This window comes from Populus nigra, chromosome 7 (genome assembly GCF_951802175.1).
Source record: "Populus nigra chromosome 7, ddPopNigr1.1, whole genome shotgun sequence".
In the NCBI taxonomy this organism is placed as follows: Eukaryota; Viridiplantae; Streptophyta; class Magnoliopsida; order Malpighiales; family Salicaceae; genus Populus; species Populus nigra.
Genome location: NC_084858.1, coordinates 6366161 through 6381953, shown reverse-complemented (window position 1 = coordinate 6381953; position 15793 = coordinate 6366161). Strand labels below are relative to the sequence as shown.

The following is a 15793-nucleotide window of genomic DNA, read 5'->3' as shown; positions in this document are numbered from 1 at the left end:
CAAGTCTATACCTAACCAACCGCGGCAATGACTTTCTAACCCAAGTTTTTAGGACACGATTCCATTTGTTTATAAAATTCAACATGCCTTTTTCTCTGTTTATTCTATCTTTTGTTTGAATGCCACGTTAATAGATCAAGCGTGGCTATATATATATATATATATATATATATATATATATATATATATATATATATATTTTGTTGAGTTCTTGAATATTATACATTTATAAAATAAAATTATTTGAGAATTTCTAAGATCATGTTAGATAGATCTAGAATTATTTAGAAATTTATTATATAAAGATTTGATTTTTTTTGCTTTAAATAATTCCTTAAAGACTAAGTTGTCGCAAACTATAGCTCGTCAAATTATCTGATTTTCAATGGTAATTCACACGAATCACTCGTAAGAAATCTCATAAATCCTTATTTAAAAGAGAGATTACTATACCTAGAATGCTAGTTTTAATATTGTGTTTACGTAGTTTTTTTATGTAACAAACAACCACAAAAATAAAAGGCATGACTTACTATTTATAAAAAAAATCTGAAAACCCCTATAAATTAGTAAAATATCAATTTGCCTCCTAAATAATATTTATATATTAATTCAGGATAGTTTTAGAAATTAATATAATCAAGTTCTTACTTGATTTTTTTAGGTCTACAAATATAATCCATGTAGTTCTTAATTTTAAAAAAATATTTTAATTAAATTATATTTAATTTAATCATTATAATTTAATTTATAATTTATAACTAATAATTTTTAATGTGAATTACGCGTTAGCTTCTTGATGAAAATATTTTCGTTTTGTAAAGAAGAGTAATCTTAACCCAATCTAACTGTTTTTCCTGTTCTCAGCCGCCTATCCAAAAACTACTAAAATTATTTGCTGGGCTCTACTAAAAGTTGGCGGCCGTATTTTCACGTTATAGGATGTGTAGCTAGAGCATGCATTCTTCTTGTAAATCAATGAAAAACTCTATTAAAAAATATTAATTTTATGGACTAAATTGGATGGATTATATGAACATTGATTTCGGCCGCCATGTAACACGATACAGTACAACTTCAAAAACAAATAATCCGTGCATGTCAAGCTTTGTCCGCTGGCAATTACAATAATTCCTCTGTAATTCGCCTGCATATTTATGCTAAGATCATCATCTTTAAGCTTCACTAGTGAGAAAACGGCCGCTGCCACCAGTTTCATTGACCTTCATTTGGATAAAACGTATAATTAGAACCATTGAAATTCTCTGAACAGCATATATATATATATAAATCAAGTACCTTTGATTGATTCTTAAACTAATTAAACCATTGTTTTGTGAAATTTTAATTTTCTGCACTGCCTCCTAGACGAAGAAAAGTGATCAATCACATGCTCACATGGGTTCTGCTACAATGAAGGTTTATGCAGCTTATATTGCTGTGATTTTAGCTCATTTTGCTTTACTTTCCCTCATGTCTGCCGCTACCACTGGATCAATAGACATGTCAACTGCTATTCTGATAAGGGTTGAACAGTCTGGTAAAGGAGATTTTAAGAAGATACAAGATGCCATTGATTCTGTTCCATCTAATAACTCTGAATTGGTTTTCATTTGGGTTAAGCCGGGAACTTACAGGTTTGAGCTGAAGTGCTAGTTTATGTTCTAACTGATGTTTTTTTATCCAGTGATGCTTAAAACGTGATTATTGTATGTTTCTAATGAGCTTGTCTTGGTATTATTTTTAATTTTGTGTCAATATATAATTTGTGCTTAAGCAGAGAAAAGATTGTTGTTCCTGCCGATAAGCCCTTCATAACATTGAGTGGCACACAGCCTTCAAACACTATAATAACATGGAATGATGGTGGGAACATAATGGAGTCTCCTACACTAACTGTACTGGCTTCTGATTTTGTTGGTCGATATCTCACTATTCAGGTACTTAGCTGCTTTGTATTACCTTTCATTTTCTTAATTTGTGTGGTAGAAACTTGACAAAGCTACTAAATGTTACTATATTTTAAGGAATTTTGACTGATATCTTTTTATCTTGATTATTGTCAATAGAATACATTTGGAAGCGCAGGCAAAGCTGTTGCACTAAGGGTGTCAGGAGATAGAGCTGCATTCTATGGTTGCAGGATTCTTTCTTATCAGGATACTCTCCTCGATGACACTGGATCACATTATTATAGCAATTGCTACATTGAAGGAGCCACAGATTTCATATGCGGAAATGCTGCTTCGCTCTTTGAAGTGAGCACAACATTATTTCTGCTTAAACTAATGTTTCTACAGATTAAAACCCAAAAGAACTAGCAACCGAAAAGAAAATTATTTCACTCGTACATTTTTCTTTTCTGCAGAGGTGTCATTTACATTCAATTTCCACAAATAATGGATCTATTACCGCTCAACATAGGAACTTGGCATCTGAGAATACTGGCTTTGTCTTCTTGGGTTGCAAAATCACCGGTGTCGGAACTACATTTCTAGGACGGCCATGGGGTGCTTATTCTAGGGTGCTGTATGCCTTCACTTACATGTCAGCTGTGATAGTTCCTGCAGGGTGGGATGATTGGGCTGACCCAAGCAAGCATAGGTACGTGGGTGTTCTGCTGACACATTCATGTCAGAATCTAACAACAAAATACTAATTAATATCCTTACAATTCGTAACATGATTTTTTGTGTTCATTATTAATGAGTAGAAACTGTAGAATGCTTTTTTAACATGTTTAGTTCTGTTTGTTCAATTTCCATGGTAGTACGGTGTTCTACGCCGAATACAAGTGTTATGGTCGTGGAGCTGATATATCTAAGAGGGTTGGATGGTCACAGAGCCTGTCCAATGACGATGCTGCACCCTTGTTAACCAAAGACATGATCGGAGGGAGTAGTTGGCTTAGACCTGCACCAACCTCCTTCAAACGAGGCTCTACCATTATTAAGCCTGGCAGCAAATTGTGATTTCAAAAGGTAAAAGCTGTTGCCAATTCGTACTCCTGTCATCAATTCCTTGTATTTAATGGATACCATTAATATTATGTTATTCTTACATTGAATATATTCTTTCATTTATCCTTTTATGAGGAGATGTTATTTATTAAGTGATGAAAACAAATAAAAAGGAACTAAAAAAGTTCTCATGTGAATTCAAAAATTACCTAAAAAGTAAAAAAATCATCATCTTTGAATTCAAGCTACCATGCTCGAACTCAATTACTATCAAAATATATGAATTTGAACATGATGACTCAAGCCATGTTGAGCGTGTTGTTACACCCAATAAAAAAGCCTTGCTAGGTGTGATACCTTGTTGGGCGTATCAAGAGTTAGGGGTGCTCGACACACTAGCACCCTCCAAATTAATTGGGGGTGCTGGGTACACCAACAACCATTACTGGATTCAGGCATAATGTCTCAATTCATCACCTACTTTCTTGGGGTGCTGGGTATATACCCGAGCATCCCTTGTAGGCTTAGGCACATGCCCCGAATCCAACACCCTAGGTTTGAGTGCGAGCTCTGAACCCAACACTAAAATCTAGGACTTAACGCGAGTCCTTCAGTATTTTATACTGATCAAATACATAGATTTTAAGTATATATAATACAACTTCAAATATCACAATGATGAAATTATATTTTAGCCTATTATCTTCACAAAAATACAAGATTCATAGGCTATAAATATACAATGAATCCTTCAAACTCAAGTTTCACAATCTCTTCATTCTTAATATTTTCAGCATATATATTTTTAGAGTTTATCTCTCTAAAATATCATTGTAGTTTATTTCTTTGCAAAGTTAGTGACTTTACTATAAAAGAGTCCTCACGTCCATTAAAGGAAACTTTTTACAAGTACCAACTAACAACCACTTTTATTTGCTAGGCATCAACTGCTACTATCACAACTATTGGTTACTTTGACTTACCAGACACTATCCGTTATTATCATAGATATTGGTCATCTTGGCTTATCATGCATTATTTGGTATATTTTTTTATATCAAGTTATTAGATACCCTCGCAAGGGAGTTTGAATCGAATTGTTTGAACTAAAAAACTAATCACTTATTCAACATATCATCCTCATTTCTAATCATCTTAAATTTTAGGAATGATCAACATGTGATTTAAGTTTTCTTTCTATTGATAAATGTTTTACTATTGACTAATGCTCAATGAGATGATAATATGGCACCGACATGAATGTTGTGTAGCTTATACTTAACAGAGGCCGCTCGACGGTTCAATTATCGCATGTATATAAGAAGCTTCACAAAATAATAGGAGCAAAATTATTCAACAAACCAAGACACATGACGAAAGCTCACCAACCAATCGGTGGCTATAAACAAAGATTATGTTGAGACTTGAAGGAGCTGCCTCTACGTCTAAAGGGTGCTGCATTTTAAAGAAATCATTTCCTCCTAATTTGAGCAGTTAATATCACAACCGAAATAATATTCAACAAATAGAAAGAAACACATAATCACTCACAAGCAAGGTTCTTGTTTAGTTGTTTCATGACTAGTCTGATCACATTTACAAAGCTTAGCCTAGTTGGAGTTAGCTTCCAAACCTTTCGGTTATACCATAACGAAGATCAGCATGGTGTGCCAAACCTAGCGAAGTAAAACTCAGGTGCATAGATTAAAAGCTAGCTATTCCAGAAAATGGTAAAAAAGAAGAAAAACTTTGAGACTAATAAGACCAAACGATTAAAAAATGATAACATGGGCATGAACCAGCTACAGAGGTCAGTGATTGTGCTGGAGTTACTGCACCATCCAACAACAGTTCTGGTTCACAGACCTTGTGGTGTAAAATTTTTCCTGTACCCATTAACATGTACGTAACATTCCAAATGGGAACTCTATACCCCCATGAAAAATAGTAAGGGAAAAGGAGAACAAAATTTGATCTCTTTCCTTAACAGTAAAGCTCAGAGTAGAAATATTTGGCTTAAGGTAGCTCTCATGCTCGTGTGTATATATTACTAATATTTCGAACAAAAACTGTGGATTTACTAGTCTCCTTTTCAAGCTGAATTGGTACTCTGAAAGTCCCTATCAGTATTTTCCTCAAAGCTTTTGTATGCAACCTGCAGTCATCCTCTACCTAATTCAACAACACCACCTCCCTCTACAAGCTTCTGTCTTAGCCTCTTTCAATTACTATATATACATATATCAATGGATTTCAACTCTGTCTCATCGAAGAACATTTCACACTGCATTCAAAACATTCAGAATGGCAGCAGCGTTGTCTAAAAGTTTTTGTTTGGGTTATTATTTTCTCTTACTCTGCTTAATTGGATTCATTTCTCATCCGGCCAAAGCTGCTGTTAAGAAATACCTGTTTGATGTTAGTATTATTTATTTATTTATTTATGAAAAGTGCTTAAAAATTAATACTAGCGTTTTACACGCTTTTTCTTTCTTGTGAAAATTTCATACCAGTTTGATGTTTTTTTTTTCAATTTTTTCCAGATTCAAGTGAAAAATGTTAGCAGGCTGTGTCATGCCAAGCCGATTGTCACAGTAAACGGAAGGTTTCCAGGGCCAACTGTATATGTTAGAGAAGGAGACAGAGTTCAAGTGAATGTCACTAACCACGCGAAATACAACATGTCTATTCATTGGTATGATCAATGAATAGATGTATGTTTGCAACCTTATGAATTTGTGTGAAAGATCTTATTTTGTTGATGGAATAAATGCTGGTTTTTGCAGGCATGGGCTTAAGCAATTTCGTAATGGCTGGGCAGATGGACCTGCTTATATAACACAATGTCCAATCAAGACAGGACATAGTTACACCTATGATTTTAATGTAACAGGGCAAAGAGGAACATTGTGGTGGCATGCACATATCTTTTGGCTAAGGGCTACTGTCTATGGTGCCATTGTTATCATGCCTAAACCAGGAACCCCATTTCCTTTCCCTCAGCCTCACAGGGAAGAAACCATAATTTTAGGTTGGACAGAAATGAACAACTTGATTAATGAACTCCTATTGTCTAAGATGTTTACATTTTTAATACAATTGATTTTTGTACAATTTGAAAATGTGTAGGCCAATGGTGGAACAATGATGTTGAAGAGATTGAAAAACAAGGGAGCAAGCTGGGATTGCCACCAAATGCATCTGACGCGCATACCATTAATGGGAAGCCAGGGCCGCTCTTCCCATGCTCTGAGAAACGTAAGCAAATATTTTGATCCTAGTCCTGTGTTAAGCATCAATGGATTTTCCAAAATCTTCTAAGGCTTTTTCACAAATATGGAGTACACACCAAGACAGTTTACAAGAAACCAGTGTACCATCAAATTCTTAGAAGAGAACAATTTTCTAGAATGTTGTATATTAAGATCACCTCTTTGTTATCATGCGCTATCTTTCTCTTTCTTTTGGCAGATACATTTGCCATGGAGGTTGAACAGGGAAAGACATACCTCTTGAGAATCATCAATGCTGCACTCAACGATGAGCTTTTCTTTGCAATCGCTGGTCACAACATGACTGTGGTAGAAGTTGATGCAGTTTACACCAAACATTTTACCACTCAAGCAGTACTGATTGCACCAGGACAAACCACAAATGTTCTTGTTCAAGCAACGCAATCACCGAACAGATATTTCATGGCTGCTAGGCCTTTCATGGACGCTCCACTTACTGTAGACAACAAAACTGCCACTGCTATACTGCAGTATAAAGGCATCCCGAACACTGTAATCCCTATCCTTCCCAAGCTACCGGCACCAAATGACACTGCTTTCGCACTTAGCTACAATGCCAAGCTTAGAAGCCTAAACTCTCCACAATTCCCAGCAAATGTGCCTCTTAAAGTTGACAGGCATCTTTTTTACACAATTGGTTTAGGAATAAATCCATGCCCATCCTGCTTAAATGGAACACGACTCACTGCTTCCTTAAACAACATCACTTTTGTAATGCCCCAAATTGGCCTCCTTCAAGCTCACTACTTTAACACCAAGGGAATATTTAGGTTGGATTTCCCAGATAACCCTCCATCACCATTCAATTACACTGGTGTACCACTCACTGCAAACCTCGGCACTACACTAGGCACAAGGCTTAGTAAAATTGTCTATAATTCAACTGTGCAATTGGTACTACAAGACACCAATCTTCTCACTGTCGAATCACACCCTTTCCACCTTCATGGTTACAACTTCTTCGTTGTTGGAACTGGAATTGGAAACTTTGACCCTAAAAAGGACCCAGCAAAATTTAACTTGGTTGATCCTCCCGAGAGAAACACAGTTGGGGTGCCTACTGGTGGATGGACTGCTATAAGGTTCAAGGCAGATAATCCAGGTACATATAGTAGTGCATAACCATATGGACTTCAACATGGTTTTTCTTGTTCTTTAGTCATCCAAAGTGTTTTATTACTTTTCAGGGGTATGGTTCATGCACTGTCATTTGGAGCTACACACAAGCTGGGGATTGAAAACAGCATTTGTCGTCGAGGATGGAGTAGGTCCAGATCAGTCAATCTTGCCTCCACCTAAGGATCTTCCTCCTTGCTAGCATTCAGAACCAAACATCTCAATTTAAAATGTTTGAAAAGGATGGCTAACACTCCTTTTGAGTTTACAATCTCCATGTGACAATTTCTTGATTGCTGAAAGAGCCGCCAAGTGTAAATGGGAGAACTGAATTAAGCTATTGTTTCGGATTCTTTGTAATTGAAACTTGTTATTGTTGAATAAATTTCTTTTTCATGATAGCCCCACCAGTTAAGACTAGCAGATTAGCACCGCTTGATTTTGATTTCTTTTAGGTCATGACCAGATAATTAATTTGCATTTCGCTACGGTCGAATCAATTATTTTTTTTAATGTACAACAAAATGTTTTTACGTTGTTAATGTTTTTTTATGGTGAAAAAAAAACTTAATTAATGTGGAGATTTACTCAATATAATCAAATTTATATAACATGTTTAAAAACAATCTGAACGACCAGTAAAAATATAATTTAACTCAAAAAAAAATTTAAAAGATATTTTTTTAATATTAAGATAATAATATATTAGATTGAATTGTATCAACTATGGTTAATATTGAGTTATGAGACCATGATAACTCAATATAATATAAATAAATAAATAAAATAAAATTATGAAGCTCAATTCCTAGTCAACTTAATATTGAATGATAAAATTGAGAAAAATAAATAAATAAAAGACCTAAAAAAAACTCATGTTAACATGATGAACTCGCGACTCGGATCATAAGACTAAGATAACCCCACAAAAAATCAAATCAAAATAAATTATGAAGTTCAATTCCTAATTAGTCCAATATTGAAGGATTGAGATTAAGAAAAGAAACTAGTTAAAAAAAGAACATAAAAAATACATCAGTTAATCTGTGCAAATATGTGACCCGAGTTATGAAACCGATATAATCTCATAGAAAATAAAAAAAAAACAATTTAACCTACCAAACTCGCGACCTTGATCATGAGACTGAGTTAACCTCATATAAATCAAATCAAAACAAATGATAAAACTCAATTCTTAATCGATCCAATGTTGAATGATAATTTTTTTAAAAAAATCAATTAAAAAATGATATTAAAACAACTTGAATCAACCTGGGTTAATCTGCTAGACACTATTTCCAAGTCATGAGGTCGAGATAACATAATAAAAAACAAAATAAAACAAATCATGGAGCCTAATTCCTAATCATCTCGATATCAAATGATGAATTAGGAGAGTCAATTAAGAAAAAGAAAAAAACATGAGTCAACCGAGTTAATTCATCAAACTCACGACCTAATTCGTGAGACTGGGACTACCTAGTAAACAAAAAATCCAATGTTAAAGGACTCTTGATCCGAGTCATGAAACCTAGATAACCTAAATAAAAAAGACCCAAGTTAACCTGTCAAACCCATGATTCTAGTCATGAGACTGAGATAACCCCATAAAAATCAAATAAAATAAAATTATGAATCTCAATTCCCAATCGATATAACATTGAATGATAAAATTAAAAAATAAAATTAATTAAAAAAACACAAAAAACAACCCGAGTCAACTTAGGTTAACCCTTTAAGCAATATCTTCAGGTCATAAGGTTGAGATAACCTAATAGAAAGTAAATTGAAATAAATTATTTTAATTCTCAATAAACCTAATAGATTGATTTTTTTTATTTTATCCTTCAACATTAAATTAATTGTGAATTAGGGTTCTTAATTGAGTTCAGATCTGATATTTCACAAGTTATGATTTTGAAATATTAACCCGATTTTAGGAGATTGTCATGGCTTGTTTGGTTTTTAATGTTATTAAATTAGGGTTGTCTTTTTTATGTTATTAAATTAATCAAACTTATTAAATTCAATAACTTGGGTTTATTTTACTTCTTTAGAAATCCTAGTGTTGCCTTAATTTTGTTCTTTTTACATAAAAAAAAAATAGTTTGGCTTGCAGCATTGCGCTGACCACTAATATAAGTTATTCCGGTCATTTTTTTATCGTGATCATATATTTTAAATTATGAGTTTCACATGTTAATCATTGTTTATTTGAATTAATCTAATATGTTGTTATTATTTAGCTATTATGGAACTTTTAAATTCCTAACATCCTCACATTATTTTTTTAGATTGAAAAAAAAAAGAACTGATCCGTAACATACCGCAGGTGAAAAAGCTAGTAATATTCTGAAGGCATACATGTGACTTCAGCATATGTGTATTGATAGCATATTTCCAACCAAATTGCTAATCTAGTTGAATCCAATACGTGGCTTCGAGACATGACCTTCCAAGTAAATCCAAGGCCCAAACGATACATCTGAAAGAACTTCAGTAATGTATGCAACTGCAGTAGTAGTTCTCAATCCCTGGGAAGTGGCGAGAAACACAGGTCTGTAAGGGATGAGGCGGTTCTTTTTATCACTTTCTGGTTTGTTCTTGCTTTATTTTCTTTTCCGTTGGGATTAGCAGAAACAAATGGAGGCAAGGTTAATGATATCAAGAAGACATTTTGGGTGTCTATCGAAATGAGGGTCTGTCATAAAACGAGGCTTATCATCGAGTCCAGAAACAAATGGACTCGTCTTTTTAATTCTAATTATAATATGATGATGATACCATATCAAACGGTGAACCTGCCGAAGATAGGTGGGTTATATGTTATTCTTGGATGGTAAGTTCAACCTCCTTGTATTATTATGGATAGTTTTTCTTGATATTATTAGATTTATCTCGCTGAAATCTTTATAATAATATCAATGATATTATAATAAGAGTTTAAGTTTAACCTTCTCTTTTTATTTATTTAATATTTTTTTGCATTTATATAAACTATATTATTTCACTACTTCTTTTAATTGTATTATTTCATCAAATTTTAAAAAATATGATAAAAATCATAAATAGCCAATATTCAGGGTGTTGAGAGGGTGCATTCCACGCGTTTATCAGAAACGTACAGATTATTTTTTTGACTTAGTCCAGATTTTAATACTTACATTACAAATTAATCCACTCCCTAGTGTTCGTTACATTAGGGTAGTTGATTTGAAGTATTTCAATAATTAAAAGTTATTTATTGAGATGCAATTATTATGATTAGAATTTTGGTATCATCATTATATTATAATCATACCATAAAACATAAGTAAGAGTTTGTGATGATAACTTTTAAAAATGATATATTAAAATATATGGACCGAGAATTTATGAAATACTAAACACTAAAATTTGAAAATACTCTCTACTACTTTCCATTTTTATCTTATGTTGTTCTTTTTTTTAGGAATGATTATTTTTTATTTGGTTCAGTTTTTATAAAAAAAACTAAACCAAAATTAAAAAAATAAAATCAAACTGATTGGTTTCGGTTCGATTCGGATTTTGTAGAACAAAAACCCATTCAAACTAGATTAGCTCGGTTTTTTTGCCAGTTTGACTTGGTTTTTTTCTAGTTTTTTTCGGTTTGGGTTCGGTTCGGTTTTTTTGGTTTCAAGCTTATAAAACTGAAACCGAACCGAACCGGTCGGTTTTTTCAAAAATCTAATAGGTTTTTTTTCGCGGTTCGATTTTTTCTGTTATTTGTTTTCTAGTTTTCTCGGTTTAATCAGTTTTTTGATTTTTTTTTCTCACCTCTATCTTTTCCACTCATTTTCTCTTATTATTCTTTACTATCTTCAAGTTTACTCAACATAAAACATTTAATTTACTAAATATATATATATAGTCAGGATAAAAATGGAATGACATTAAAAAAAAAAACATCATCAATCAATTATTTTTACATATGAAAACTTATGCAAACAGAATTAGTAATATTATAATTTATCAGACAAAAACAAAAACAACAAAGAAATGCAGACTGCCAAAAGGCAGAACTACATCCTCCCCCCTCGATACTACAAAGACAATCACTCATCTATCATTGTAACCACATGAATAGCATCAAATTTAGAATTCAAATCGAGGGGGAAAAAACAAGGAAGAAAGAAAAGAAAAGAAAGGAAGCTTTATTTATCTAATATACTCAATCCTTAACCCATCAACTGTCGTGTTGATGCAGCCTTCACTCCTCGGCAACAATGTCACCCATATGTTTTCATCTCCTTCTGCCTCCAAATCTTCTAACAGTTCCGAGATCCCCAACTTAAGATCAGTCTTCTTTCTGAAAACTTCAATATTGCTCTCCCTTGCTGCCCTGGTCACGCCCGGATCAATGTGAACAAAGGTTCCTGCAAATTCCCTGAACCTCGGATTCATAATCGTCTCATTAACGACATTAACATAAACATCAAACTTAACATATCTTTCCTCTGGGATATCAATTCCATGCACAACCAGGATCTCTTCCTCTTCTTCCTTCTCTTTTTTGGTTCTTCGGACTTTTGGCCTATTGACCCTTGTTCTTAAGGTAGCGTCTAGAAATCGGCCATGGGGACTGAAGTTAGAGGATAGAATGTCGTTTCGTTGCAGTTGCTGCTGCTTCGCATTTTGCCTCATCCTTAGTATGTTACGGGCCACTTCTAGTGGAACAGAAGGCTTAGGACGGTTATTAAGCCATGTGAAATCGACCTTCTCATACGCATATTGCAGCTTTGTGATACTCAGCACATCGCGAATTTTGATTCTATTGAGCTGCAATTTCTCGTCATAAAAGAAAAAAGAAGAGTCTAGCCAATCAGGATCAGTGATAACCTTGTTCCCATGGAGCGTCCTCCAAACGTCCCAAAGACGATCGATATTGGCATGGTGTGGATAGAAAATAGGGTCTCTTGCAGCAGAGTAAAAGACACCCATATCCTCCCTGCTTCCCGGATTCAAATTGCTCCCTACCCACTTGTGCACAGTGTTGTGAGGGGCTAGTTCTATGGTGCCAGGCCCATTGCAAGACCCTCCCTCCCCTGCCTTATAAGGGCAGCCCATGAAGAGTTCCATCTTCTTTGCACCTGCTACCATTTGGTTATACATCATCACCAAGTTGGTGTGAACTTGGTCTTCAGGTCCAAACCCACTCTCGAAGCATCTGTAGTCTTCACTGCTAGGCGTAGTACAACTGTAGTCTAAATCAACCACACTTGGTGGAAAGTGAGAAAAGTCACGTGCTTCATGGAAAAATGGAGCCTTCATGTACATTTCAGGAATCACCATTCCTTCAGGAATGTCCCAAGGCCAGAATGGCAAAGCAAATGTGTCATCGCCTATGAGACTTCCAAGGATACGTTCGTGGAAATAGATCAACATACGGTGCCAGGGAAAGAACAGCCATGATCTGTGGATGTTAAGTGGAGAATTGGAGCCCTGCTGGTTATATGCTCCTGTGCAGAACAGACAGTGCAGATTGGCTTGACGAGTATAACTCCGAGGATCAGTGTCTGGGAGAGACTTCATTATGGTTATAGCCTTCTTGTACTTGGAAATATAGTTTTCGTCGAGGAGATGGGTTGGCCGTCGTACACGCAAAGGCAATGAAGGATCAGGAAATTGGAAATCAATAATAGCAACATTTGATTGATTCATTGGTGGGCAGCAGTAAACAGGAAGATCAGAGCGACCCATAGATTCATGGCACGATGTTAAATTTGGCAAAATAACTAGAGGTTTTTCCTGTTGATCCTTCCCCGGAGACGAGGCTACTTTTAGCATGCCTGGGATTATGAAATTGAATTCCCTGCAAGTATTAGCAACTTATTAGAGATTTTGCATTCGGAAAGCATGTAGTCGAACCACCAACAATAAAAGGAAAATAAAGGAAGAGTGACATTGCATTAGCTAATTGAGAGAAAGTGGGTTGAGGTGACAAGCACCATTAAAAAAGAAGAAGAAAAACCTACCCCAAAAGCGCATGCTGGACTTCCGGTGCTTCAAGGATATGAAGAATCCGAGATAAAGCTGCCACAATAGTGATTATGCCGAGGACCAGGCCCAATTTCTTTGCTTCCATGCTCGGAAAATCCTACACTCCTCCCAGTATGCCTCTAACCTTTTAAACAAAAAAATAATAATTGATGAGGGGATATTAACGTACCCAGACCATGCCTCTTTAATGCTATACACATGCAATTCTGCCTCGACTGGGATAGAAGTAAAGAAGTCAGAGGCTATATAAAAAATCAAGAAGAAAAGATAACAAGGTTTAGCAATTTAAGTACTCAAATTGATGTACAAAGAGAAACAAATTAAACGCATGCAGGGTTAACGTTTGGCTGTAGTCTAAGATTACTATCAAATTTTTTTTCTTTTTTTGGACAAAGAACACAATTAAGTTGCCGGGACCTTAATTTATGTACGACTTGTCTGCATCAGTACAAGCATCCAATTTATAATTAATTATAATGACCCGCCCGTGCATTTGTGGGATCCACTTAGAGATTCTTTCCTCCACGGATCTATCCGTAACAATTTTGTGTGGTAGTGTGTGCTGTATAAATGCTGAGTGCGTATTCTATCACGACCGCTAATTTTGCCGGCATAACTAGTGTCGGATCCCGAGCCACGCTGCGATCAACTAGACCGTTAATCTAAGCAAGACCAGGACGGTTGAGAAAGTGATAGATACAAGTGTTTTTAAACTTGGTTGGGTGGTGAACCCGGCTCAAAGACAGGTCAATTTTAATGTTTTTATAAATAAAAATAATGTTGTTTTGGTAAAAAAAATTAGTTAATGGATTGTAATTGAATTTTTGACTGGATTTTGCTGGGTCATCGAGTCAACCGATCGGGTCAGCCAGGTTTTTGACTACTCCTATTTTTTTAAAACCCGACCCGATTCCAGCCTCAAGTCAGTCGAGTCCTAGATCGATCTGTCAGGCCGGATTTCAAAACTATGATAAAAACCAGAAACAAATCATCATGCAATTTCCATCTTTGAAACATCATTAAAAAATTAGTCAACGGGTTGTAACCGAGTTTTTGATCAGATCTTGCTGGGTCATCGAGTCAACCGGTCGGATCAGCCAGGTTTTTGACTGCTCCTATTTTTTCTTAAACCTTACTCGATTCCAGCCCCGGGTCAGCCGGGTCCCAGGGTGATCCACCGGGCCAGGTTTCAAAACTATAATAATAACCAGTTATAAATCATCATGCAATTTCCATCTTTGAAACATCATAAATATAGGAAAAGTATTAATCATATATGGTAATAAAATGACATAATCATATGATGGAATGAACTTAACTAAACATGGGTAATTAATTAGAATTCATAAATACATATAACAATAAATATAATGTATAAACATATTTTTTAAAATTAATTTTAAGCATAAGTCCTTGTTTAAAAAGTTCAAAAACAGGGTGATAACTCAATAATAGGTGGGTTGGACTTACGTCCATACCCAATAGCCCAAGGCTTGGCAGAATGTCAAACCCAGATGATATTGGTTTAGCTCAATTCCAAGCCCAACATCCTCGGGTGCGAATATGAGCCAAGCCCAAACGAGCAATGGTCGGACGAGTTATCAGACACAACTTCTTTTGGTTCAACTACGTGCTAAGCTAGATGAGATGTATGTTTGGTGAGCTACCATACCCAATATCCTTGGGTTCAGTTATGTGCTGAGCATAAGCGGATATGGGTCTGGAGGAAATAAAAATTGAAAATGGCTAGTTAAGGAGCACATAACATACCTTGAGATATATAACTCCGCTGAATGTCTCCCTTGCAGAAGTCTTTACAGCTATTATAGTGAAAGATTTTGTTCAATAACCACCCCCTATAAAAACACCTCTACTTGCATGCTCCTCTAAAAAGTTTTGATTGTTCTATAGGGATAAATGGTATGATATTCAGTACTCCTTCATGTTTAAAAAAGAGATTGAGTGGTTGATTGCCAAGGGTTATCTTAAACAGTTTGTAAAGCGGTATGTTCATATTGAACAAGATACAAAAAAGCCTAGCCAACCTATTCAAGCCCTTCCTGAGATCACTATGATTTTAGAGGGCACCTCGGCAGGGAAAGGTACTTCTAATGGAAAGAGAAAGTATGGAAAACAAGTTCTAACGGTGTCTCACCAACAAAATCCATGGCATGAGCCTATCACTTTCACTCTAAAAGATGAATAGGAGTAACTTACCCTCATAATGATGCATTGGTAATTTCAATGGTTTTAGCTAATTATTGAGTCCACATGGTATTGGTGGATGATGAAAGCTCAATTAACATCATTTCTAGGGATATGATGTCTTAAATAGGGATAGATTCCTCTAGATTGACTCTTGTAAAGACCTTTTTATTGTGATTAAATAGTCAAGAGTGCTAG

The 15793-nt window shown here is 35.1% G+C and overlaps 3 protein-coding genes across 4 annotated transcripts; 2 read left to right on the top strand and 1 right to left on the bottom strand.

Moving 5' to 3' along the window:
• The first annotated feature begins 1209 nt into the window (after positions 1-1209).
• On the top strand, positions 1210-5592 carry LOC133698935 (putative pectinesterase 11). Of its 2 annotated transcripts, XM_062122047.1 has the most exons (6): positions 1210-1637; positions 1781-1940; positions 2070-2258; positions 2369-2604; positions 2771-2981; positions 5504-5592. In XM_062122047.1, the coding sequence occupies exons 1-5, from the start codon at positions 1399-1401 to the stop codon at positions 2970-2972; spliced, it is 1026 nt and encodes a 341-aa protein (XP_061978031.1). In that variant the 5' UTR covers positions 1210-1398; the 3' UTR covers positions 2973-2981; positions 5504-5592. The 2 variants fall into 2 exon arrangements, with proteins under 2 accessions (XP_061978031.1, XP_061978030.1); XM_062122046.1 differs by lacking the exon at positions 5504-5592 and having other exon boundaries at positions 1211-1637; positions 2771-3091.
• LOC133698934 (laccase-11-like) lies at positions 4173-7770 on the top strand. The gene is made up of 6 exons (XM_062122045.1): positions 4173-5378; positions 5504-5655; positions 5747-5991; positions 6090-6218; positions 6432-7355; positions 7441-7770. The coding sequence occupies exons 1-6, from the start codon at positions 5109-5111 to the stop codon at positions 7569-7571; spliced, it is 1851 nt and encodes a 616-aa protein (XP_061978029.1). The 5' UTR covers positions 4173-5108; the 3' UTR covers positions 7572-7770.
• A 3561-nt stretch (positions 7771-11331) lies between these two features.
• LOC133698657 (aureusidin synthase-like) lies at positions 11332-13724 on the bottom strand. The gene is made up of 2 exons (XM_062121662.1): positions 13366-13724; positions 11332-13202 (listed from the first exon to the last, which is right to left on the bottom strand). Exons 1-2 carry the CDS (start codon positions 13473-13475, stop codon positions 11549-11551), a joined length of 1764 nt encoding a protein of 587 aa, XP_061977646.1. The 5' UTR covers positions 13476-13724; the 3' UTR covers positions 11332-11548.
• Positions 13725-15793: the final 2069 nt, after the last annotated feature.

What these genes read in the sequence shown, in the direction of transcription:
- LOC133698934 (XM_062122045.1), top strand. Translation starts at nt 5,109, where the DNA reads ATGCAACCTGCAGTCATCCTCTACCTAATTCAACAACACCACCTCCCT. An exon ending in GGAAGAAACCATAATTTTAG is followed by an intron (nt 5,992 to 6,089) that starts GTTGGACAGAAA and finishes GAAAATGTGTAG; the next exon opens with GCCAATGGTGGAACAATGAT. An exon ending in CTTCCCATGCTCTGAGAAAC is followed by an intron (nt 6,219 to 6,431) that starts GTAAGCAAATAT and finishes TTCTTTTGGCAG; the next exon opens with ATACATTTGCCATGGAGGTT.
- LOC133698657 (XM_062121662.1), bottom strand. Translation starts at nt 13,475, where the DNA reads ATGGAAGCAAAGAAATTGGGCCTGGTCCTCGGCATAATCACTATTGTG. An exon ending in GTCCAGCATGCGCTTTTGGG is followed by an intron (nt 13,203 to 13,365) that starts GTAGGTTTTTCT and finishes TAATACTTGCAG; the next exon opens with GGAATTCAATTTCATAATCC.
- LOC133698935 (XM_062122047.1), top strand. Translation starts at nt 1,399, where the DNA reads ATGGGTTCTGCTACAATGAAGGTTTATGCAGCTTATATTGCTGTGATT. An exon ending in GTTAAGCCGGGAACTTACAG is followed by an intron (nt 1,638 to 1,780) that starts GTTTGAGCTGAA and finishes GTGCTTAAGCAG; the next exon opens with AGAAAAGATTGTTGTTCCTG. An exon ending in ATGCTGCTTCGCTCTTTGAA is followed by an intron (nt 2,259 to 2,368) that starts GTGAGCACAACA and finishes TCTTTTCTGCAG; the next exon opens with AGGTGTCATTTACATTCAAT.